Below are 25,438 nucleotides of genomic sequence, written 5' to 3' on the forward strand. Positions count from 1 at the left end.
AAGTTAAGCTCAGCAAATGTCATGGTGGGAATTGACTCCTTGAGTTGCTTCTGACCAGGCTTTGCTTTCCTGGCCACTCCTGGTGGTTAAGCATCGGCTGCTAGCTTCGAGATTGGTGGTTCAAACCCATGGGCCGCTCTGAGGGAGCAAGGTGAAGCTGTCTGTTCCTACAAATAGTCACAGTCTCAGAAACCTAACCCAGGGTCGCCAGGAGCTGGCATTTCCTCAGCAGTGGTAGTTCTATGCCTTCTGGGGTCAGCAGGGAGTGGTTGGTCTTTGGGGAAGAAGAATACATTGTCTCAACTGCATGGCTCAGTGTCACTTGGAATACTAAGGTGTTGGGCTTCTGAGTTTTAATGTTTTTCCGAATCAGCCTCACTGTGTTGGCAGCTAGCGCATTGCTGCTTCCCTGGGTCTGTCCCCAGTGAGTTCCCTGACCCATCTCATTGAGTTCTAGTGGGGTCGGGTCAGGGCAGTTGTAAGACCATGGTCAAAAAAGACAAGTAGGGAAAACATAGCCGGTGAGCTGATTATTTGAAAGCCACCTAACTTAGAAAGGTTTTATGCTCCCTTTTAACTGCTGTCCACTTTGTGTCCTTAGGCAGTAGACAAATGGTGTTGAGAGTGCTGGAACTGCTGGCTGAGGACCTGGTGCTTATTGGCAACGCGCTTTCCACCGAGGTCTGGGACGACCCCAGCCCTTTTGCTGTCGACATGGTGAGCAATTTGCCCGAGGCCCGACCTATGCCCTGCTGCTGTATTTCACTGTTGTGGTCTCTATGAGCTTCTTTTCTTGTCTCATGAGTTTCTGGAAGCTTTCTGACTTCTGCCATGGTATATTCCAAGCGTGGCATATTTTTTGCCCAACGTCAGGAAATAACCTCTTTAAAAAAAAGAGCTCTGGTTTTTTGTTAGGGGAAAGGTAGAGATGAACTAGGCCTCTGGGATGCTAAGGAGGCTGCTGTCATTGGTGCCTGTGAGTGAGCTCCTGCTCACTGCTCACAGCCCACATACCCCAGAGCGGAAGGATCACTGCCGGCCCTGTGTCGGCCTCACCACCTTTCTTGTGTGTCAGTCCATCTCATCCAGGGCCTTCCTCGATTTGCTGCCTGTCCCCTTAACCACACATGATGTCCTCCACCAGGGACTGCTCTCCCCTAACAGCAGGAGCCCGTGAGGCCCAGCCTTACCATCTTTACTTCTCTGGGAATTCCGGCTGAACTCCCTCCTGCCGCCCACGGTTCTGTTCTCTCTGTGGTCTTGGATAGCACAGTCATCCAAAGGCCTGTGTCCTTCTGGCCCTCTCGGGCACTGGAAGGATGAGAGCCTTCTCGTCCTCAGCAATGAAACTCTGGAAAAACAGTTCATGTTGCTCTTTCGCTGACGTTACACTTCCATGGCCCTGCTTGTACCCTGGAACGATTAGATCCCAACGGCCCCGGCAGCCATGCTCATTAGGGCCAACTGCACTACACTAGGTTCAGAACAGCAAAATTATCAACGATCCCCTCAGAACGCTGACCACCTCCTCACATTTCTTTTGATGTAGACTACCTTAGCCCTCACTAAGTTGCCCGGATTGTCAGCCTCTGCAACCCACAGGGTACTTCTGCCCTCCCTCTAGGGTCTCTATGAGTCAGAACTGATGGGAAGCCAGTGTGAGCCCCTTTGTTTTGGTACCCCCACTGAGAACACATGGCTACAACATTGTACTTTAGAGTCACTTGAGGTAATTCTTTCCCCTCACTGCTTCCTTACTCAGTTAGAATTTTTTGTTTCAGTTCTGTCTCCGTCTAAGGAAGCTCTTTCTCCTCAGGAGAATGTAGTTCGGGAATGCCTTGCTGCCGCCCCTAGTCCCTCAGAGCTGTAGCTGTGTCTGATTGGTTGACTCGGATGCTCACACTCTTGGATGTTTCTGTTAGGCATACAGTGCCCTCTCCTTCCTTCCTTCTTTCCTTCCTTCCTTCCTTCCCGATTTTGGTTAGTCGTGACTTTGGGGCATTTAGGTGCTTTGAGACTATGGCTTCTATGGTATGGTGCTTGTTCACAGCTTTTGCCCATGAAAAAAATTTTTAATTACTGAATTTTTAGTATGTGTGCTGCCGAAGCGAGTACTATTATTGAGTATTGAGGTTCCTTTCCAGCAGTTTCTAACAGTGTCCGCTTCTGAGACGTCAGGCCTCTAGAGACCAGGAGGCTCTGTGTGGGTTCTTCCCGAAATGGTGTCCAGTAATTGCTTACTCCTCGCTTTCTGAGCTCATGGCCCTGCAAGGCCTCTTGTCCAGTGTCTGGAGACAGTTGTTTCATGTGTTTTGATCAGTGTGAAATTCTGAGAAGGACACGTGCTGCCAGGCCCTGCCACTGCCTCTAGGCTGGAAGGGGAGGTTTCACATAAGGGTCTCACAGTGTCATTTGAGCAACTGGTGTAGCTGTGAGCGAAGAGCTGTATTAAGGAATGTGAACCTACAGCTGCATAAACGTATCTGAGTGAAAATTCTGCATCAACTTCATAAGAATCATTCAGTTTTGTGTTTTTTTTATGTGAATAGTCTTGTTTTTCTTCCTTGTTTGTGTCTTCATAAGGGATATAATTTTAGAAAGTATATTATTCTGTTTCCCACCCTGCCACCGCCCGCAAGTGTTTTCATTACTAATTTGATGAGTAATTGATGCTTGTACAGCAGTGTCAGGAGTATGTTAGCACATAATACTACGATTTCTATTAACTAGTATTAGTGAAGAATATTAAATATGGTTCATGTAACCACAAACTTCTAGAACAGTGGTTCTCAACTTGTGGGTTGCAACCCCTTTGGGGGGGGCAAGCGACCCTTTCACAGGGGTCACTCAATTCATAACAGCCAAATGACAGTGATGAATGTAGCAACAAAATAACTTTATGGTTGGGGGGGTCACCACAACCTGAGGAGCTGTATTAAAGGGTGGCGGCATTAGGAAGGTTGAGACCCACTGTTCTAGAAGAATGAACAAGTCTATCTAGGAGGAAGAGTCTGTCTATGCCCCAGTGCATCATAGACACATGGATGGTGAGGCTTTGTCTCACACACCTCGGACAGGTTATGTGGAGAGACAGCCCTTAGAGAAGGACATGGGCTTGGTCAAGCAGTGGGTCAGTGGAAAAGAGGAAGACTGTCAAAGAGATGGGTGGGCGCAGTGACTGCGGCAGTGGCCGCAAACATAACGAGTGTGAGGACGGTGCAGGACTGGGATAGGCGTAGCTCTATTGCAAAGCGTCGCTATGAGTCAGAACCAAAGCAACCACAATCACACGGAGTCACCAGAGTTTGCCCCTCTGTAATGGGAACACAGCATTACTTTGAGAGCGGAAGCACTTTTGTGTATCATTACTCGTTTGTCATTTTGCATCTTTTGTTTACAAGTTAAATTCTTATAAACTCGCCTTCCTTGATGGATTGGTGTTCATGCTTTTCTATTAATATACACTGGATGTTTCTCTCTTTACTCCCTTCTTTCCCTTTCCCCTCCCCTTTGTCAGAGAGCTAAAAGTACAATGATGAATTGCATTGCCTTTGTCAGAGAGCTGAAAGTCACGGACATGTCCGGGAACTCCCTTGGCTGCCAGGTTTTCTTTCTCTCCGTTGCCCGGCTGGAGATCTGTCTGTGGCTCATTTATTTTCCTGGAGCCTATGTCACATCCATCTTAATGGGGATCTGATTATAATATAATAAAGTAAAATAAAGAACAGAAACTCGCTTAATAAAATACCCACATGGCCAAAACCCAAATGTTTGTTATTTTATTGGCAACCCCCCTTGAGAAGAGGCACATTCTGCAGCTAGTGCACAGTGTGAGAAGTGCAAGTGCTCCTGTGTTGCAGTGCGTCACTGTGTTACAGTGTGTCAGTGGGGCTGCAAAGCAGGTGCTCTGAGGGAGGAAGGGCGGACAGCAGGCTTGGGGTGCTGAGGGCCCTTCCTCTGTGTTGGCGGTCCTGTGAGTTGGGTGGACTTAATAGCAGTGGGTCTGTAGATTTGGTTTTTGGTTACCGTATGGAGAGAGCCGTGGTCTTCAGCTTTGGGAAACCATATTAAGTGTCTTTTCCTGAGTCTTTAAGGGCACCATACTCTTCTGCAGTATATTTAGAAGATTTTCACATACTGAAGGTTTTCAACAAGTGAGGTTTCTCTCTGAAGTGTGAAGGAGGCTGTAGCGGTTGTGTCTTAAATTAGCTTCTGTTTTCTTGGCCAGGACATCGATCTAAAATTTAGTGGTTCGCTTTTCACTTCTGGCTGCTGATCCCCTGTGATTCAGTGAATTATTTTTACTCTAAAGGTTAAATCTGTTGCCAGTTGGGATGTAAGAAATGTTAAATTAGACAGAACTACTTGAAATTACATTTGATTTACTGTTCCTTGTTTAAAAGGAGTAGTGTCTAATGGGAAAAATCTCATCCCTCGGGCTGTATATGAAGACAAACAAGGAACTGCGGAGCACCCCTCAGTAGCTCCACTTTTGCCAAGTTTAAGAAGGAAGGTGGGAGCGGTGTTTTCATGGAAACCTTAACAGAGCACAGTAATAAATATGCTGCTGCTACAATGGGTAGCCTGACGATGCCTACCTCACGTCCCGTCTTGCTGACGTTAGTCACTTTTTGGGAGCTCTTACTGCCTGTGAGTGAGCAGAGGAACAGGAGGTTGGGACCACCTCCTCCCCCCCACAAGGAATGCATAGTTTTGTTTTATTTGGAGTCAATAAAAGCAAAAAAACAAACAAACAACCAAATCCATTCACCCAAACTTTTTTCTTAACTGAAAGCGCATTGCGGGGCACTTGTGGGCCTCAGATTGACTGTAGGTGCACATCTACTTGGCAAGTGAGGGCCCAGGAGTGAGGCTCTTCTGGTGTCAAAGGGCCCCAGACACCCAGGCCCCCTCCCTGTCTGCTCCATTTATGTCCCTCCTGTCATCCCATTGAAAAACCCCTCCAAACTGATAAAAAGCCAATAGCCACTCACAGTGACCCTGTCGGACAAAGTCAAACTGCCATGTGGGTTTCTGAGGCTATAACTCTTTATTGGAGCTGACAGCCTCATTCTTCCCCTGAGGGCCAGCTGGTGGGTTTGAACCACAGACCTTGTTGGTAGTGCAATCCCAACCCACAGTGCCACCCATGGCACCAGGCTTCTTCATCGCAGCACTGCCTGAGGGAAGACTCTGTCCCTCTTGTGGCCCTTGGCTTCTGAACTCCCACCTGGAGTGTGCTGGCTTGTGGTTGTGTTGCAGGAGTTATCTATTTTGGATATTAAACTTATCAGACACATGGCTCCCAGAGAATCTTCCTTCTCTTTTTTCTGTAACTTGTCCCTCTACTTTCTTTATAAGGTTCTTGGATACGCAAAACTTTTCATTTTGATGAAGTCCAGCTTAGTTTGTCTTGCTTCTCCTCATACTTTTGGTATCGTGTTTAAGAATCCATGGCCCAAAAATGAAGGCCTTGAAGCTTTCCATGTTCTTCTGGTGTGTGTTCTCCTGTTTAAGTTGCCGGTCTTGTTTGGGCTCATTTCCTACATGGTGTGAGGTTCAGCTTACAACATTGTTCTTTGGTCTGTGTTCCAGCATCACTTAGTGAAGAGACGAGTTTGTCCTCCATGAACAGACTGGATGTGGATGCCCTTTCTGTTAATCTCTAAAGCTTTGCATATTCTCTGAAAAATGGCCTCTTCCCCCATCAACTGCTTTAAAGCTGTTTGAATTTCTTCAGCCCAAGGAATTAAAAATGTAGATTATTGTGACTATTATTTCTGTTTTTCTTCCTTCTTCCCTCCCTTTCTTTCTCCCTCCTTTCTCTTTGCTGCTGCAAAGAAATGCTGGAAACTGCAGAAATGGTGAAACGATGATTTTAATACTTCCTGTTCAGGCGATGTTGAGAGGCACTTGGTTCCTGATGCCTGGCAGCACAGTTATTTGAAGCTGTGAGTGAGCTAGAGAAGCCTGACTTCACTGGGCCCTGAAATCATCCATTGTCAGTTAGCTTTACCGAATGGAGGCCCGTGGCTCTTCCTCGTTGGTGAGAAACGCTGTGTCTAGGAATCGCTGGTCCCAGGAAAAGACTCATGCTTTGGCAGGGTTCTCATCCAGACCAGCCATTTTCCTGCTGTAATTTTGTAACCGTTTCCATGTTATGATTTTGTGATCAATTTTTAGTTTTATTGTCTTAGGATTAGAGAAGTAAGTTTAAAGCATATATTGTACTTTTCTTTGCAGTTATGTATATGTTTAATTTTTTTCAGTGTTTCTTAGAAACTTGAGAAGAAAGGATTGACTTCTTCATTGTTTTAAACATGAAATGAAAATAGGAAAATCCCATCTTTCTCTCAGTAACCGTCTTTTTTTCTCGTATGTTAGTCCAGTCCCAGAGACTTGTCTTTACTTAGTTTACATTTTGTCAATTGAAAAATATTCCCTTTGTTCATTTCCCCCTCTCTAATTACTTCATTATTCCCATTGTTTTTAGTTCTTCATATTTTTCATTTCACTATACACTTAATTTGTAATCTTTCATGCACAAAAATCAAATGACTATTTTACAAGTGTAGATGATGGCTCTTTTTCTACTTCAGAAGGAGAGGCTGCTGGCGGTGCTGGAGTCCCTGGGAAAGACCCTGTGTCACCACCGGGGCAGCGGGCACGCCGGGCAGCCAGAGACCCTGCTGGTGCACCACCGCTCGGCCTTCGTCAGCGTTGCCCTCTTAAGCGTGCGGCTCCTGCAGACCCTGCTGCCCGTGGAGAAGGTATCTATCTGCCAGCAGCTCCTGCCATTGGGTGTGGAGGGCGCGCACAAGGGGGTGGGTCAGTTTCGCCATCCCACTAGGTGGGCAGTGAACTGCTGCAGAAGCTGGAACCCATAGATCATGGATCTCTAAATCGGCCCCTCAAGGTGAGGACTGGGAGTTGCACGTGGCCCCTGTTGCCAGTTACGGAACCCAGCAGGGAAGTTGAGTGCCAAGGGAGGGCGATGGTGTCAGAACAGGGGAGTGGAAGGTGCAGGGTGGGGCCTGTCTGAGCAGACCTCACAGAAGCCACCTTGGTCTGGGGTGGGTTTGGATTCACCTTGCCTCTTGCGTAGTCAGGGGTCAGAGGTGGTCCCACTTGGGATTTTGCAGTTGTGAACGTGGAACCGTAAGGAGCTGTGAAGGCAGTACTTGCCCAACGTTATTTTCTTTCGAGATTCATCAGTGTTGTTGCCTATAGACTGTCCTGCAGAGTGCCCAAGACCGTTCCTCTGTGGACTGTGTGTCACAGGTGATTTCCACAGGTATATGGCGATTCGCCACTGGATAGACGGCAAAGAGTAGATGGAAGGAGCCCGACACTCCTGCATTGGTTTGCACCATAGGGCTCTCCAAAGTACTGCAGAGCCGGGAAATGTTCACAGTGCCTACATCACAGGACCCAGCTGCTCACAAGGCAGTTCTCACTGCTTGGCATTTGCAGAGTCAGGCTTTCACAGCTTTGGTAGCTCTTTAAGCACGTAGCATGGGCATTGGTGAGCGCAGCACAGGAGGGTGTGCTGGAGGTGGTCTTGAGGGTGTGGTGTCAGGGGTGATCCTGCTTTGGGAGAATGACATTCAGAGTGAGCCCTTAAGCAGGTGCAATGTGAGACCGTGCTGCCCTCTAGAGGCCTTTTGCTCATGCACCAAGTTTCCCAGGCAAAATGGCTCCTAATGACCTTAGCTGCCCTGTAAGTCTGGATGAATCTGTGAAGAGTTTCCTTAGTTGGCTCTGTAACTCTCACCCAGAAACTGTACCTAAGTATGTAAATAAGCTGAAGGGGACTCTGACCTTGGGGATTGATTCATTTTGTCATTCTGTTGGGTTTAAAAATGAGCCATCTCAGAAGCAGGAAAAAGAATCCCATGGAAAGCAAGACAGAAGGGCTCCCAGGTGATTGCATGGAGACCCCTGCCCGTGAAGCAGTGGAGGCAGCAGAGGGCACAGTGCCAAGTCCTGGGGCCGCTCCAGACCCCATGGGACCGAGTCCACAGGCCTAGGCAGAACCTGAGGTATCACTTGGCCAGACTCTGGGCCAGGGACTAGCCTCACTTTTAGTTCCAGCATAGTAAGTCCACTGTTAAGGGTTACTGTGAACCCTAGCCTGTGCTTTGGTGGCCGAGGTGGCCTGAGTGTCAGCTGTGGGGATGTGAAGTGAGTATGGCAAATCCTCCAAGGTCAGGTTAAATAGTGACGAGTATTTATTTGAGTGCTTTGTTCAGAACCCCAAACCAGACCCTTTGCCATTGAGTCGATTCTGACTCCTAATGACCTTAGACAGAGTTTCTGAGACTGTACATTCTTACAGGAGCAGATACCATGAACTTTCTCGTGCAGAGTGGCTGATGGGCTTGAACTGCCAGCCTTGCAGTTAGCAGCCCAATGCTTGCCAGACAGACCAACAGGGTTCCCAGTTACCTGCCCAGTGCTGGGTGCTCTCGGCAGCTATTATACCTGAGTTTTGACTCAAGTCAGAAAAGGCTTTTGAGTCTAGAAACTGTACCATAGATAAACCTGAATTAGATCTACGAGGGCTTGCCTCTTCTCATAGTACCTGACTCATTCTCCTCTGGAAATTTCTAGTTATCTTCCTCACATTTGGAAAAGAGGATAAGACCAGGACTGCCCATGGCCAGTCACCGAGGGGTGGACAGACCGACAGCGAGGATTGGACAGACAGCGGGCCACCCTGGGAGAGCAGGCCATCTCGGGAACTGGTATCAGGAAGACTTTCTGGGTCTGTGAGGAATAGGATTTTTCTTTAGTAAAAGACCCAACTGAAAGGAAGTGGACAAGATGAAGGAAGATTGTAGTCTGAACCTTTGAGCCTTCTGTTTGTTTTGTGTGTCCCCATAAAGGCAAGCCAGCTTCTCCCAGAACCCATGTCAGCTGCCTTGTTCCTCCTCGCTCTGGACATGCCTTTCTCTCTGGAGTACCCATACACGCACGAGGCCGCCGTGGCCTACTTGGAGCAGCTAGGCTCAGAGAACTACCACATCTACAGAAGGACCGCTGAGGCCGCCTACTCGGTGGAGTGCGCCTGTAACTTCATGGCAGATGTGGAGAAGGAGGTAAACTTGGGTTAAGCCACCCTTACAGCCTTTCAGGAACACGGAGCGTTTGACTTATGCCCTGCAGATAGAGACTTGTAATAAACAGTTGATTGGCGCGTGTCACCGACTGGGTCAGCTACCTTCTGTTTTGCACAATGTAAATAACTCGCCCACCCATCTAATACCCGCAGAGCACCCAGGACGATCCTGTAGGAGGGGATTGGTAGGAAACAAGAAATGCATGCCACATTTGTTTGAAAATGTATCAGATTAAAAAGAGGCTTTCACTGGTTAGTGAAAGAATTAAACCAAAATTGTAGGTGAGTGAGTGGCGTGTGTCACCGGCATCAGTAAAGAGCAGCAGTTTCAAATGTCTTTCTGTTCCATTCTGAGCTCCTCTTTGCACTGCTGTCCTCTGTGAGAGCCGAGTGACAGTTGAGGGCCTGAGGGACAGTTAGTGTGTTCCTGCGAGTGCGTTTTATGTACATCGTTTGTGGACCACTACCACATACTAGCAAAGAGCCTTGATTTTCTTCCTTTTGAATGCGGCCATGAGCTGGATGGCTTGTAGGATCGGGGTAAGCTTTGGTGCACTGTGACTGTCATGATTTTGCACGATGGTGTGCCTTTGGACGCTCTGAGGATGTTATGGAGCCTGCTGCACTGTGCAGGGCCAAGGAGCCTTTAAGACAACAGTGCTGTTTACTCTCTGAAAGCGCCAGCCTGGCTCATGAGGACCGGGCAGACCCAGAGACATGCGTATTGACTGTCTGATCTTGCAGTCGCACCTGTCTTCCATGGTTTAGTCCTTTTTGGTTTTGTCTTTTCTTTCTGTGACTTCTCGACGCTACTGGGCTCTTGTCTCCCTCAGGACAGACATGGACCATCTCTAAGTTGCATAGTTTTGGTTGGGCCCTGTGTGGTCAGGTCTGGGGATTGAGCAGGGCAACCTGCCTGAGAGCTTTAGGTTGACTCAAGTGTCATCGTAAGCTTCTTCAGGGTCACACCCTCCAAAGGCTCAGGTGGGCTTGGGGGGTATTCCCCCCCGCCCTATCCCAGGCAGACACCGAGTGTGCTTACCAAGAGGGTAGACAGTGGCAGACATTGATATTGTTAGGTCTGCACTTGGATTTCTCCATTCTTAGTGCATAGCGGTGGGGATGCCCCGGCACACGAACTGACGGCGCTGTCCTTGTGCTTCTTTTACAGGGAGAGAAGGATGTCTTGGAGCTCCTGGAGCTGGCGGAGCAGGCCCTGTGCAGCTTCCCTTTCCATCAGCATCTCCCCCTCGTCCGGGAAGTCATCTGCCTCTGCTCAAGGATGTAAAGCGTCTCTCCTTGTCTACCGAGCTCGTTTATCTTAAGATAATCTCCTTGTCTACCGAGCTCGTTAATCTTAAGTGCGTGTGCATGTGTGTATGCATGTGAAGTTATGGAAAAGAGTCTGATCTTAAATCCTGGCATCCTTATCTTTTACCTTTCTCTGGCTTCGGAACTTTTTATGCTGCTGCACATGATGGCTAGCTGTTTTCATGCCTCCAGTCAAAATCAAAGGAGTCCTAGTGGGTTACACATTGGGCTACAATACAAAGGGTCAACAGTTCGAACCCACCAGCTGGGCTCTGTTAGAGAAAATGAGGCTTTCTACTCCCATAGAGTTACAATCTCGGAAACCCAAGGAGGCCTATCCTGCCCTATCCTGTAGGGTTGCTGAGAGTTAGACTTGACTCGAAAACAAAACAAAATAAATAATTTCTGGATTGCTTTTGATGTCCATTCAAACTAAGGATTTAAGCAAATGTGTTTATCTTACCGTCATAATTAGGAACTTATTTTGGGGAACCCCACCTCCACCCAGTTATATTCCTTTGTGTCTTTCTGGTGTTTGGGCAGCTTTTGTCACAGTTTGCTTTGTCCTGAGGACAGTGGGGCCCATTGAACAACAATGATTTTTCTCCTATTTATCATACCAATATGCAAAATAAGTAAACAAGAGAATATCTCCGTTATTAATGTTTCTTCTCCTCAAGCCTTTACACTGTCAGGGGGAGGCTATACTTTCCTATTGCCGGACTAGTGTCACCAAAACCAAAACTGGCCTCCCTGCCCTCCAGTCAATGCTGACTCACAGCGACCCTGTAGGACAGGGCAGACCTGCCCCGTGGGTTTCCGAGACTGTAGCTTTTTACAGGAGTAAAAGGCTCATCTTTCTCCTGAAGAGTGGCTGGTAGTTTTGAACTGCTGACCTGAACAGTTAGCAGCCCACTACGCCACCAGGGCTTCGTGGAACTGTATAAAGGCTGTCAAATTCCAAAGGTCAGAGAAACTTGCAGGGTGCCCCAGGGAAAAAAAAATAGCCAGGACTGATGAAGCAGCGTGGGGATGTGAAGTGATGCGTTCACCAGAGTGGAGAGCTGCTGCCAGGCATGGGTGAAGCAACAGCAGGCGTAGCTGTAGCGACGGGAGAGTAATGACTAGAGCATGACCTCATTTGCGAGTTTGAGACAAGCACTTGCTTTCTCAGCTTGGCTGGAGGAGGAACAAGCTGCATGTCTCTTGAGGAAGTCACGGTGGGTTTCACCACCCTTGGTTGTAGCTGAAGGCTGAGAAGCAGTCGTGTTGGAGCTGTAACAATGACTTGTGCTTCTTCAGGGAGAATGTTGTCTGTCACATGAGCACCCGTGAGGAGGGTGGTTAGTACTGGGCTGCTTGAGGAAGTCGCAGCCAGGGACCAGCAGGATGCGTCATCCTGATGCTGTGCAATCTCCTGGTCACTGTTGCCTCGTCTTTCTCCCTTTCCCCAGTGAGAAGTCTGCTCAGGCCAGCCCACTGTTGCGTGGGGAGGGCCAGAAGGTGCTGCTCCGCCTGCTGTCTCACCCCCTGCTGCAAGTGAGGGTGGAAACCTACCGCAGCTGCCTGGAGAGGACCAAGGTGGGGCTGGTGGTGTGCAGGGGCGGGGGGGGGGGGGGGGGGGGGGAGGGAACAACTGAGAGGGGTTCTCTTGTTATTTCTAATTGGTGCATAGAGTATTAAATACCTGGCATTTCATTATTGAAAAGAGCGCCTTATACCAGGCAGTCTGGAAAGCTCCATGTGTTCCTCCGTGCTTTTGAAAACGCCGTCTTGCTTGTACACTGGTGTCTTAGTGGTTACATGTTGGGCCTCTAACAGCAAAGTCAACAGTTCCACCCTACCAGCCACTTCACAGAAGAAAGATGGGGCTTTCTGATCCCATAAAGATTTATAGCCTCAGATAACCCACAGAAGTGATTCTCCTCTGTCCTGTAGGGTCACTAGGAGTCAGAGTGGACTCAGTGACCGTGAGCAGAGAAGTACCTTCCTGGTGATTACCCTGTGGCGTGTCCAGGCCTTGGCTTGGTTGTGCTGCCTGAAGGTTGTGAAGCGGGTGCTTAGCTGTGCAGCTGCATTGATGAAAAGAAAATCTCTCCTGCAGATTGTCTCCCAGGCTCCCCTTAACAACCTCCCCCACCTGCCCATCCTCCACCCTGGGGCAATAGCTGTGTTTAGGCATGATTTTGTTCTCAAACCTCTGAACCTACACCTCAAATCATAGGAGTAAATTAGTCAATGTGGACCTTTATGTCTGTAATTGTGAATATCTATGAGACAGGTGGTCGCAGTCACGTGGCCCTTTAATTGATCGTAAGTGTTTGTTTTTCTTAGGAGTGCTTGGGCATCCATAACGTCACGCAGCCGGTGTCTTCAGTTTGTAATGGGATTCACTTTCTCCTCCACTCCAAAGTGCTCTATGAAATCGCCACATTCGGCATCCAAGAACCCAACAGTGAGGTAGGATGTGCTGAAAGTACGAGGTCCTTCACAAACGCCTGTGGGAAATGGAATGAAAAGCTAGCGGGGTTTTTCTGCAGGGCCCCCTCATAAGTGTGAGGGCCGAGAGTATTTCTTCATTTGTCGGCTCAGTCATGGCAGTGTTCAGTAGCCTAACTAGACAGGCTGGTGGACGATTGGACAGAAGCTTGCCTTTGAGGTGTTAGGTAAATGAGAAGAAACGTTCAGAAGGGTGTGCAAACCATGACACAGGGTGCACTTGTCTGAGAGAAAGCAGCCCTGGCAGCCACGCTGGTCCATGAGACTCAGAACCCCCTTGGCTGCGCTGACAACGGGTTAGTTCATTACAGCCCATGTCTGCCCAAGGGGAGTCAGGGAGCAGGCATGAGGGCGCCTGTGACTGCTGCCAGGTGCCAGGTGGTTGTCTCTCATCGCCCCCCACCCCCCGCCCCCCGCATGAACAACAGGAGTCAACACTTCCCGGTCTGCTCAAGCCCAACGCTGCAGCGGCTGTGTGTGCCTGCTTCATTGAGTGTCTCCCTGGCTTGGACTGCTCCTCTGTTTTACTGAACACAGTGTCCTTCTCCGGGGCCTGGTCTCTCCTGACAACATGCCCAGTGGTGCATTCTGGCCATCCTTCTTCCAAGACAGCTCTGTTTGTGCCTTTGGCAGCCCATGGCACCATCGTTCAACAGCACCCTTCCTTCTGTGCTCTGTCTTACGTTGTGTCCTCCTGGCACATGTATAGGAGGTGATGGGAACACCACGGCTTGGCTCAGGTGTGCCCTCATCCTCACCATGCCATCTTTTAACCCTTTAGCAAGGGGTCTTGTGAAGCAGATCTGCTCCATGCATGACATTATCCAGGTCTTGACTGCTGCCTCTGTGTCCTTTGACGGTGACGCAGCACAAATCCCGCACAGCTTCCATTTGCCGTGCCGTCAATCCTGATGTCACTCTCTGGTCCCGATCAGAGTGTGGGATGACACCTTGGAAGTCTGAGCAGTAGATGGCAGAGGTGCTGGATGGAATGACCCACAGGGAAGGTCTGCTTGGTGCACTGGTGGCATGGCTCATGTAACTGGCTTCCTCGATGTTGTTGGGCAGGTGAATGCTGCTGCCAAGGCCATTCTGATGTACCTGCTGCAGGGCCGCCTGATGATGACAGCGCCCACCTGGAGCAAGTTTGTCTCGTCTCTGGGCCCCGTGCTCCCGGTGCTGCAGGTGGGCTCTTCTCGTTCCTCTCTGCTCTCTTCCACTGCGGGCTGTTTGTCTAGTGTGTGTCAGCAGGGCTAGTGCGCTGTGTGGGGTGAAGGCTGTCCTCAGTGGACAGGGAGTGGGTACCTGGCAGGAGCTGACCCCGCTGTCCCTGTCTGGGTCTAGATAGCCAGGGCCAGGCCTTTTGCCATTGGCCATGCCAGACAGAGCCAGCCTTAGAGCAGGCTTCCCAGCTGAGTGGTCACTGCTCCCTGAGCTGGAGGCCCGGCACTGGACTGGCCACCTGGATTCTAGCAGTACACGCACCGGGGCTCCCAAGTTCCTGGAGTAATGGAATGGAAAGATGATGGCATTTCCTCAGGAGCAGAGCTTTTTGAGGTCTCTGTGTATGTGACTTCAACGATCCCTTGATGAACAGCCTCTGGGAAATAGCCTTTCCCGGGGGGGGGGGGGGATGGGAAAACAGGGCCTCCAATAAGACTGTGGGTGGTGTGGCCAGGGCTGTGTGAGTGCTGTGCGCAGGGGCAGGGCTGAGTGGGTGCCGTGGGAAGTACGCTGTGAATAGGCAGGCTCTGGGAAATGCTGCTGCTCCTGTTGGGATCTCAGAAGACGCGAAGCAGCCAGTGCGAGAGGTGGTTGTCGTTCCCCAAGGTCTGTTCTCTTGTTGCTGAAGTGCGTGGTGGAGAAAGACATAGCAGCATTTGTCACTGACCCCACTTTGACGTGTGCCGTGCGTGACAGTAGTTGCACCCATAGTGCTGCGCAGTCCCCCACCACGACCTTGTACAGCTCACCCCATACACACTCAAGAGGAGCCTGCTGGCACAGAAGGCTCAAGGTTAGACCCTGAACCAGAAGGTTGGTGGTTTGAGCCCACCAGCTGATCCATGGGAGAGAGGTGTGACTGTCAGCTTCTGCAGAGAGGAGGGCCCGGAAACCCTGTGGGTCAGTTCTTTCCTGTGCTGTGGGCTTCTGTGAGTCCAGATGGACTGGTCAGTGGTGGAGGGAACAGGGGTGGGGGTGTGGCGGAGGTGAGGAGGATCAGTGGAAGTGAGTGGGGTGGCAGAGGTGAGGGGGGCAAGCAGGATGGCTCTCTGCTGTGGAGCTTTCTGCAGAACTCCCTGCCGCTGTTCGGCCCTCATTGTGGCTCAAATGCAGTTTCCTTTTAAGTGTGCTGCCTCGTGAGAAGCATTTGACTTTGTTCCAGGGATTCAGACTCACTGTGAGTCACCTGACCGGTATGTGCCCTGTCTCCCTTCACAAACCCCATCAGGGCTACGCAGACACCGAGGACCCTCTGGGGAGCTGCGTCCTGCTCCTGAGCCGAGCGGGACCTGAGGCCGGAGGAGGGGGCCTGCCCCGCCTGCCCTGGCTACGCTCTGTGCTGCGGTTGCTCCTGGTGAAGAAGCCTGCGTGAGTGCTGGACGGGGTGGATGGGACCAGGCTGAGGAGCCTGGTTTTGCTGCCTGTATGTGTGTGTGTCATCTGTGTGTCGGTTGGGTGTTTGGTGGGGGGGGGGGGGTTAGCGTACAGTGAGGCTGAAACTGAGCAGAGGCAGGGCCTTCTAGAGCGGTGGTCCTTATCCTTCCTAATGCCACAACCATGTTGTGGGGATCCCGGGACTAAAATGATTTTCATTGCTACTTTGTCACTGTCATTTTGCTACTGTTAGGAATTGGGTGACCCCTGTGAAAGGGTCATTTGACCCCCAAAGGGGTTGTGACTCATAGGTTGAGAACTGTTCTAGAGACTTTTCTGGAATGTTCCTCACACCCAGGTCAGCTGTACTGTGCTGCTGGGTCCCCTGGCAGCTGTAGGACACATGGGAGGTGGGCTGGGGGTCAGAATGGGGGACATTGTCTCCCTTCCACTTAGAGATGGATAATTTCTGGAATCATCTTTTTCTAAGACACTGGTTCTTTCTCTATGTGTTTCATACAAGTGTAAGACCAGAGGACACAGGCCTCTCCCTCTTACTCCATTTGCCTTATGACGTGGCAAACCAGAGGCGCCCTTACCTTGAGCATCTTGTATCCGAAATAACATGGAGGCGCCTGCCTCCCTTGAGACGCGGCAGCTATGGCATGCCAGGCTCCATCCGCAGACCGGGAGTCTGTCTCTGCGCCTGGACTTGTTCATGGTTCTTGGTTTCTTTCTTTCTTATTTTTTATTAAATACTTTTATTGGGGGCTCATATCTCTTATCACAATCCATACATTCATCCAGTGTGTCAAGCACATTTGCACATATGCTGCCATCATTATTTTCAAAGCATTTTCTTTCCACTTGAGCCCCTGATATCAGCTCCCCATTTCTTCTCCCTCCTTTTCCCACATGACCTCCCTCCCTCACGAACCCTTAGTAAGTTATATATTATTATTTTCATATTTTAAATCGTCCTTCATCGCCCCTCTCCCACTTTTCCTTTGTTTGTCCCCCTGAGAAGGGATTATAGGTTGATCCTTGTGATCCATTCCCCCTTTCTCTCCCCACCCTCTCCTAATCCTCCTGATATCATTTTTGGCCCTGGGGAGTTTATCTGTCCTGGATTCCCTTCGTTGCAGGCTCTTGTCTGTAGCACTGTGCATGTTCTGGTCTAATCTGTTTTGTAAGGTAGCATTGAGGTCATGATAGTGGGGGAAGGAATCACCAAAGAACTAGACGAAAGTTGTGTGTTTCATTGGTGCTATACTGTACCCTGACTGGCTCATTTCTTCACTGTGACCCCTCTGTAGGGGGATGGCCAATTGTCTACAGATGGGCATTGGGTCTCCAATCCATGCTCCTCACCCCCCATTCATTTACCTTGGGTATGATCTTGTTCTGGGTCTTAGATGCCTGGTACCAGATCCCATCAACACCTCATGTTCTTCCATGTGGGTTTTTTCGTTCCTCAGCTAGATGGCTGCTTGTTTATTTTCAAACCTTTAAGACCCCAGATGCTATGTCTTTCGATAGCAGGGCACCATCAGCTTTTTTTTTTTTAAACCACATTTGCTTATGCACCCATTTTGTCTTCAGCAATCCTGTTGAGTAGGTGAGCATCACAGAATGCCAGATTGTTAGAACAAAGTGTTCTTGTGTTAAGGGGGCACTTCAGTCGAGGCCCAAGGTCCATCTGCTACCTTAATTCTTAACATATAGATGTGAGTACATAGTTCTATTCTCTCGTTTATATATATATATATATGCCTGTATTTAGACCTCTATAAATGTCCTTTGCCTCCTGGTTCTTTCCTCTATTTCCTTTTACTTTTCTCTTCTTCCACCATCAAGTTCGGCCTTCATGTGGGTTTAGTAATTCCTCGCTGCTACATTGCTCTTGATTAAGCCCTACTAGCCATCCTACACCCTCTCTCCCTTGATTTTAGTTTACTTTTTGTTCCCTTGTCCCTGGCTTGATTCCCCCTCCCTCCCTTCTTCCCGCCTTCCCTTCTCCTATATGCCCCCTGAACAATTGGTCCCATTCTTTTCATCTGTGAATTATTTATCCTGCCTATCTTTTCTAGATAGACATGCAGAGGTTCTTAGTTTCTGATGGCTGCATTACAAATACTGTAATATTGAATCAGTGATGAGTTACAGACTGCGGGTCTCTAACGGGAAGGGTCAAGTGTCATTAGGAACATCTCAATGACTGTAGACATTTATGATTGTGGCTCTGTGTCCACTCCAAGTGTCGCCTGAAGTCCGCTGTCTCCCTAGGGTCCGCTCCCTGGCCTTGAAGCTCCTGACCTTCCACCTCACGCAGGAAGACGGGGCTGACAGGAAGCGCCCCCTCATGGACTCCCAGGCCCTCTCCAGGGTCACACATTTGTTCATTGTGAAGAAGCCCATTGAGCTCACTCTGGATGATAGAAGAGAAGTCGTCATCAAGGTGACCTGGCTTATGAGTTGGTGGTTCTGGCTACCAGCGTGTGTCACCACCATGTCCTGTGCCTTCCTGACCTCCTTGCTGGTGCCGTAGGGCAGTGAGGAGCAGCAGCGGCAGCCCGTTCATGCAGCTGGGGACTGACCGGCTCACCTGCCACAGGCAACTCTTCATGTTTGGCCAATTTTTCCCCACTGCCTACTATTTGCTGGATGTTATTAAGCCTCTTTTTATTTTGAATATATATCGGGAATATGCAAATTAATTTTGTTTCTATCTTAAATATGAAGCTAATCGAGCTGAAAGAAATTTTGGCATGCATTTGTTTAAAATACATATCCCTAAAAAAACGCTATTGGGAATGGCAGTCACCAGAAACTCTGTTCACTACTGGCAGACATGCCAGCCTCCTGGTTGTCAGACAGAAAGTATTCTGGGCAGCAGGGGCATTGGCATCTCAGACATGCCATTCAGAGGTTGTGTTGTTACCCTTGGCTTCGCATACGCCCCCTGCAGGATGTTCAGCTGGCCCCTGCCCTGCTGTGTGGGGCTCCCTGACCAAGTCCCTGCTCTGCCTGCCCTTTCAGCTGCCAATCCACATGACAAAGTCCCCTGCTTTCTGGGAGAGATAGTCCTTGTTCTTTTCCTCCAAGGGTTTGGCCTGGGGTGACCCAGTGGCAGCAGCAGGGCAGGGGGAGGTCTCTCCTGACTGCGTTCCAGTGGGCTGTCTTGCCTTTGGGGATGCCAAGGAAGGCCGGTACCTGCTACTGCTTTCTTAGTCTCCACTAAGGGCAAGGAAGATGGTGGGGGCAGTGGACAAGGAGAGCCCACATGGACTCGTGTCCCCGTTGTCAGCTCTGCTACCTGGCACCGTGTCCTGGCCTGAAGTGACACCAGTACCAGCCTGGTGGTAGCCTGTTGAAGTAGTAGGCAACAAGTCATGTCCTGCTGTATCTGCCCGTCAGGGTCTCTGGGAGCTGCAAGCCTTCTTCAGTCCCTCAGCTGGCGGCCCTTCCGGCGTATCACCTGAGGTGTCCCCAACCTGGAATATTTTCTGTAAAATTGTCTGGGTCATTGACGGGTTCGTGGCTTCTGGGTAACTTTCTAGCAGACGTGTCCACTCTGAGGACCTGGGGTGGCCCACTCCCTGTAGTGCGCCACTGGAGGTACACTGTCCGTGTGCCCATGACTTTGGGAGTCAACTTGTAGAGCTTTGGTCGCTGTGGCACTTACAACATTTTACAGGGGATCAGATCCAAATGAAAGATGATTTTTTTTTAAATTTCAGGTGGAGATGGTTGAAAAAGTGTTTGCAATCTTTACATCAGATGACGTTGATTTTGTTTTGAGGAAGTCTGCTGCTGAGCAGTTGGCTGTCATTATGCAAGGTACTGCCTGCCTTTGATGGATAGACTCAGCTTGGAAGCACTCAGGTGGCTGTGTTTCCTGACCAGGGTTCAGGGGACTAGCCAGCCTGTGGCCGGCTCTTGTGCAGCCAGCAAGCTTGGAATGGTGTTTTATATTTTGAAAACTTGTAGTAACACAAAATGAAGAAGAATATGTGACCCAAACCAGAGGTGGCCGGTAGAGCCAAGAATTTCCTGTCTGGTGCTTTGCAGGAAGGGTCACTAGCCCATGTCTAGGGATTTGGCTTCAAACGTCTGCCAATAGAACTGTTTTCCCTTGAAAATGTGACAGAATTCTGACTGTAGCTAGCAGGTCCCTTTTCCTACGTTAAAAAAACCCACGGTGGCGCTGTGGGTGCCGCCTTGGTTTGTTAACCACAGAGTCAGCAGTGCAAACCCACCAGCTGCCCCACAGGAGAGAGATGAAGCTGCCTGCTCCTGTGAAGACGTGCAGCTTCAGAAGCCCGAGCCTACAGAGAGCGGCTGTGAGTTGGAAGTGGCTCAGTGGCAGTGGGTTCAGTTGGGATTAGCTTTTCAATGTGTCTGGTACATGTGGTTCTCAATGTGTGCCTTCTTGCTTAGAGAGACGTGCTTTTGTTAGTGGGTGAAGTACGTCTGAAGCTCGGAGCACAGCCCTTGCTTTAGGGGCTTCCCTGTGAAAACAGCACGGCAAAGGATCCAGTCTTGCTGGCAGGGAGTGTCCTTCCCAGCTTCTGGCCATTCCATTCTGTCAGTGCTTTCACCTGAGTTGCTTATTTCTCCCTCTTCGTCATGTACGTAATTCACTTCAAAATACTTTTTTCTAACCTGGAAGGTGGAGATGGTTAACATTCTTTGTTCTGACCTTAGTGGGAACTGAAGTGAGTCATTTAAATGTTAAATTCAGCAGTAGATCCAGTGCTTTAGTATCAGGAGGAGAGGCCCTCAGTAAATGTGAGGGTCCGGGTTAAAATATAAAGTTTAAAACACAACCAGGCAAAATTCTCAGCATTATTCCTTCAGTCCGTGCTGCTCACATTGTACAAACACCGTGTATTTGGTCGGCCTGTGGTGGAAACCGGAGGGCTTATAGCAGCAGCTGGAGGCAGGGAAACCGTGATTCTGCTGGCTCAGCAAGATTGTTTGCACGGAGCACAGTTTGCTTGCAAGCTACTAAAGGCTTACAGCTATTGTAGAAGCAACTAGTTTTGGTGTCTGGTCACTCTAGTGGTATCCCTAGAGTTTGTGTGTGTGTGTAAATTAACCCGTACTTCCTTACCACGAGCACGAACATATGCATATCCCAAACATATGCAACAGAATCTGCTATGCAATGCCTCCTCTCTCCCCTCTGCTGTTGATCAGTTTTGGAGTCAAGATCTTACTTTGAGAGGAAGCTGCCCACCTGGTTGTCACACTCTCACATCAGTTTGTGGAGAATTCTCAAAACGTTGTGAGAGGGATGCACTTAGGAAAAAAGCAGTCGGCAGTGAAGCCACACAACGAAGTTCATTTTCTACGGGACAAGAATGGTCGCCGAAACCAGTGTCATGAAGATAATTGGCCGTGCGCAAGTGGAAGTACTCGCCTGCTCCTTGGAGATCGAGTGCTTCTCACAGTCTGAATTCACCTGTTTTTTTTTTAAACATAGTTTTGGGTTATATATTGTTTTCATTCACTCTACAGAAGTAGGGTGTATGTGCCTGCCATTTAAGAATTGTTAATTGTGTGTATGTGTATAAGGTTAAAAGCTTCTACCTTGGATTTCGACCCCAGGGGCTATCATTCCACCCCACGAGTCCCCACAAAGAGCCTTGAAAGAGCCCGAGGAAAAATGCATGGAATGATAACAGGATTTTGCCGCTAATTTCCCGAAAATACCTCCTGTTCCAAAGCAGTTTGAAAATTTGGTAGATTCTGTAGAATTCAAAAGATTTTGTAAAGTTTGGTACATCCTATAGATTTCTGTACATTTTCAAAAGTAGAGAATGCATGCTTTAAATTTTAGTAACCTTTTTGCCTGTTTGTTTCTTTACAGATATTAAAATGCACACTGTGGTGAAAAAATTATGTTTAATCGACAAGGTCATTGAGTACTTAGACAGATGTGTGTGTCAAGATGGAGAGGTGAGTTTACTCTCTATTTAGACATGTATGTCAGGACTGAAAATGGTTCAGGAAAATGGAATGAAGAGGGAATGGGATTTGTGCACACACCTCTTGAAGCCCTCTCGTGTGCACAAGCTGATGGGGTTGACCAGCTCTGTAATCGACTCCAGCTGATTTGCATGAGGTCCTGGTAGCAGCCACTGTTACTGAGTGTTCTGTTTCTGAAAGAGGCCTTCACGAGATGGCAACTCGGCTCGACATTTCCACTTGGATGTGTGAGCAGAAAACTTGCTCTCAGTGAAAAATCAATTTTAATGTGGGTTTTATTAACACACAATTTCATTGGCACAGTGATAAACTTAGAATGAAATGTCTATATCTCATGGTTAGAAGGACGGAAATGAAATCACAGTTGCTGTTTTTCCCTCCCCCTTCTTCCTTGCCAGGCCATAGACTGTCTCATCCCCCCGAGCCTCACTCTCTTTAGAAAAGTGCTGTGTGCTGACCCAGCCTTGCGCATCTCCCTCTCACAGAGGCCGCCCCTCCTGGACCTGCTACTCAGAGGTGAGGAAAGTAACCTCTGCTCCTCATGGCATAGGGTGCCTGGTGGCGCTGTCCACTAAGCATTGGACTGCAAGGTTGATGGTTCAAACCCACCAGCTGCTCCAGGAGAGAACGACGGGAATCCTTGCTCCTGTACAGAATTACAGGCTGGGAAACTGCACAGGATCCTGTGTGTCGGAATTGACTCCATGGAGAGGGTGCTGGGCTGCTCCTGTGTTGACTCTGAGGCTTTACATACTGATGGTTGGCAGCACTGTTTGCATATTCCTAACACAGCAGCGTTGTTTGTGCATCTTCCACTGGTGGGGGCTGGCGGAGCAATGTCAACCAAGTGGTTGTGCATGCAGTCCTTGGTGCGATGGTGTCATTCAGGGCCGACCCACCTGCACCTGCCATCACTGAGGAGGTAGCTCAGACCTGGCCGGCTGCCATCCAGCCTCTTCCCAGCACTGGTTCCTTTTTCTGGTTTTCTCCTGCCTTTTGACCCTGGTGAATCTGATCATGTCGCTGGCCTCGAGTATCACTTTAGTGAAGTTGATAAGAGTTTGTGTGTATGTTTGTGTGTGTGTGAGGCTTGTTTTAAAAGGTTCACTGCCAAGGAATCAATGCTGACTCAGAGACCCTGTAGGGCAGGGAGAACTGCCCCGTTAGCTGCTGAGATGGTAACTCTTCAGGTGGTAGAAGCCCTGCCTTTCTCCTGTGGGGCGGCTGGGGCTTTAGAACTGCACACCTCAAGCACTGTGCCACATGATTTCATCACTATTTCTTTTTCTGTCAAATCTGGTGGAGTGTTTGAAATATTTTGGAGCTCTGTGATTGGATACATAAATATTTACTATTATTACATCATATTGGTGAATTTACCCTGTTTTATATAAAGCCCCAGTCCTTTTTTATTTTTTTTTACATTTTATTAGGGGCTCATACAACTCATCACAATCCATACATATACATACATCAATTGTATAAAGCACATTCATACATTCTTTGCCCTAATCATTTTCAAAGCATTTGCTCTCCACTTAAGCCCCTTGCATCAGGTCCTCTTTTTCCCCCCTCGCTCCCCACTCCCCCCTCCCTCATGAGCCCTTGGTAATTTATAGATTGTTATTTTGTCATATCTTGCCCTATCCGGAGTCTCCCTTTCCCACCTTCTTTGCCGTCTGTCTCCCAGGGAGGAGGTCACATGTGGATCCTTGTAATCAGTTCCCCCTTTCCAACCCACTCACCCTCTACTCTCCCAGTATTGCCCCTCACACCCCTGGTCCTGAAGGCATCATCCACCCGGACTTCCAGTGCCTCCAGCTCCCACATGCACCAGTGCACAACCTCTGCCCCATCCAGTCCTGCAAGGTAGAATTCGGATCATGGTAGTTGGGGGGAGGAAGCATCCAGGACCTGGGGAAAGCTGTGTTCTTCATCGGACTACATCGCACCCTGACTGACCCATCTCCTCTCCTAAACCCCTCTATGAGGGGATCTCCAGTGGCCGACAAATGGGCTTTGGGTCTCCACTCTGCACTTCCCCCTTCATTCACTATGGTATGTATGTATGTATGTATGTATGTATGTATGTATGTATGTATGTATGTATGTATATATATTGCATGATGCCTTATACCTGGTCCCTTTGGCACCTCGTGATCGCACAGGCTGGTGTGCTTCTTCCATGTGGGCTTTATTGCTTCTGAGCTAGATGGCCGCTTGTTCACCTTCAAGCCTTTAAGACCCCAGACACTATCTCTTTTGATAGCCGGGCACCATCAGCTTTCTTCGCCACATTTGCTTATGCACCCGTTTGTCTTTAGCGATCGTATCATGGAGGTGTGCAACCAATGATATGATATTTTGTTCTTTGATACCTGATAACTGATCCCTTCGGGACCACGCGATCACACAGACTGGTGTGTTCTTCCATGTGGGCTTTGTTGCTTCTGAGCTAGATGGCCGCTTGTTTATCTTCAAGCCTTTAAGACCCCAGACACTATCTCTTTTGATAGCCAGGCACCATCAGCTTTCTTCACCACATTTACTTGTTCACCCGCTTTGGCTTCAGCAGTTGTATCGGGAGGGTGAGCATCGTAGAGTGCCAATTTAATAAAAGAAAGTATTCATGCATTGAGGGAGTGCTTGAGTAGAGGCCCAAGGTCCTTCCGCCACCTTAATACTAAACCTATAAATATAGGCACATAGATCTATTTCCCCATCCTCATATATATATTTGCATGTACATGTCTTTGTCTAGACCTCCATAAATGCCCCTTGACTCCTAGCTCTTTCCTCCATCTCCTTTGACTTTCCTCCTGCCCTACTACCATGCTCCGTCCCCACCTGGCTTACAGGTATACCTCTTCTTTACGTAACCTTACCCTTGGTCATTCCCTATCAGGCCTGCCACTCCCCTCTCACCCATTTTGGGTCCCATGTTGTTCCCTTTTCCCTGTGTTTGTTAACACCACTTCCTTACCCACCCCCCACTTCCCCCTATCACAAGTCCCCCCAGAACTGTCGGTCTCGTTGTTTTTTTTCCAGATAGTTCATCCAGCCTGTATTATTTAGACAGACCTGTGGAGACAATCACATGCATGAAAACAAGACAGAGGAAAACAAAGCAACAGTATACAACCAGACAACAAAACAACAACAACAAACCACTGACAAAGGAAAAAAACAAAACACATCAAGAAAGAAAAGCTTGTAGTTAGTTCAAGGATCGTTTGTTGGCCCTTAGAAGTGTTTTCCAGTCTAGTCTGTTGGGGCACCATGCCCTGGCCCCAAAGTCCACTTTCAGCATTCCCTGGGGACCTTGCCACTCCATTCCCTTGCTGTTCCGCTGCACTCCCCCACTGCGGTAGAATCAGGTCAGGTGCAATTCCCACACTGTGTCTCAGGTGCTGTCCCCTGTCACTGAAGGGCATCATGTCTCATAGTGGGGCCAGCCATGTTGTTCTCTCTGTGAACTGGCTGCTCTACTCAGGAACATCATCCTCACGGCCTGGTGGACCAGGCTGTGCTCCACTCTCTCCTCCTCCCCCTTCATCTGCTCCCGTGTGCTCTGATCAGATATGTCCATCTCCCGGAGCTGCAGAATCAATGTCCTTTGAAACAAATTCTTCTCGGGGGAGGGGCAGGAATCCACTTAATTTTTGGTGCTGGGGCCAGCCTCCCAGACCTCTCCACTGGTTCCCTACTCCACGCTGGGATATTGCATTCACACCTTGCGGCACTGGGTTGAAGTCTGGTCTCACTTTCCCTGTGGAGATATAAACAATACCCTCCCCTTGGGTGGGTTAGTGCCCCATGCCCCCACTCCCCTTTTCTTCCTTATATTCACCCTTTTGTTTTCCTTTCCCCCACCTCCTCCACCGTTGTCTACCATGTGCATCCCTAGTTTTGATC

The 25,438-nt window shown here is 49.0% G+C and overlaps 1 protein-coding gene across 1 annotated transcript in view; it reads left to right on the top strand.

Moving 5' to 3' along the window:
* RTTN (rotatin) overlaps nucleotides 1–25,438 on the top strand; it is a 96,860-nt gene that overhangs the window by 12,249 nt on the left and 59,173 nt on the right. The window contains exons 10-21 of the mRNA XM_075532648.1: nucleotides 602–717; nucleotides 6,600–6,770; nucleotides 8,889–9,101; nucleotides 10,293–10,405; nucleotides 11,887–12,013; nucleotides 12,767–12,892; nucleotides 14,000–14,116; nucleotides 15,384–15,523; nucleotides 17,816–17,987; nucleotides 19,270–19,369; nucleotides 21,405–21,493; nucleotides 21,922–22,039. Of these exons, the coding sequence (XP_075388763.1) occupies nucleotides 602–717; nucleotides 6,600–6,770; nucleotides 8,889–9,101; nucleotides 10,293–10,405; nucleotides 11,887–12,013; nucleotides 12,767–12,892; nucleotides 14,000–14,116; nucleotides 15,384–15,523; nucleotides 17,816–17,987; nucleotides 19,270–19,369; nucleotides 21,405–21,493; nucleotides 21,922–22,039 (1,602 nt within the window). The remainder of the gene's footprint in view (nucleotides 1–601; nucleotides 718–6,599; nucleotides 6,771–8,888; nucleotides 9,102–10,292; nucleotides 10,406–11,886; nucleotides 12,014–12,766; nucleotides 12,893–13,999; nucleotides 14,117–15,383; nucleotides 15,524–17,815; nucleotides 17,988–19,269; nucleotides 19,370–21,404; nucleotides 21,494–21,921; nucleotides 22,040–25,438) is intronic.

This window comes from Tenrec ecaudatus, chromosome 15 (assembly GCF_050624435.1).
Source record: "Tenrec ecaudatus isolate mTenEca1 chromosome 15, mTenEca1.hap1, whole genome shotgun sequence".
Lineage (NCBI taxonomy): Eukaryota > Metazoa > Chordata > Mammalia > Afrosoricida > Tenrecidae > Tenrec > Tenrec ecaudatus.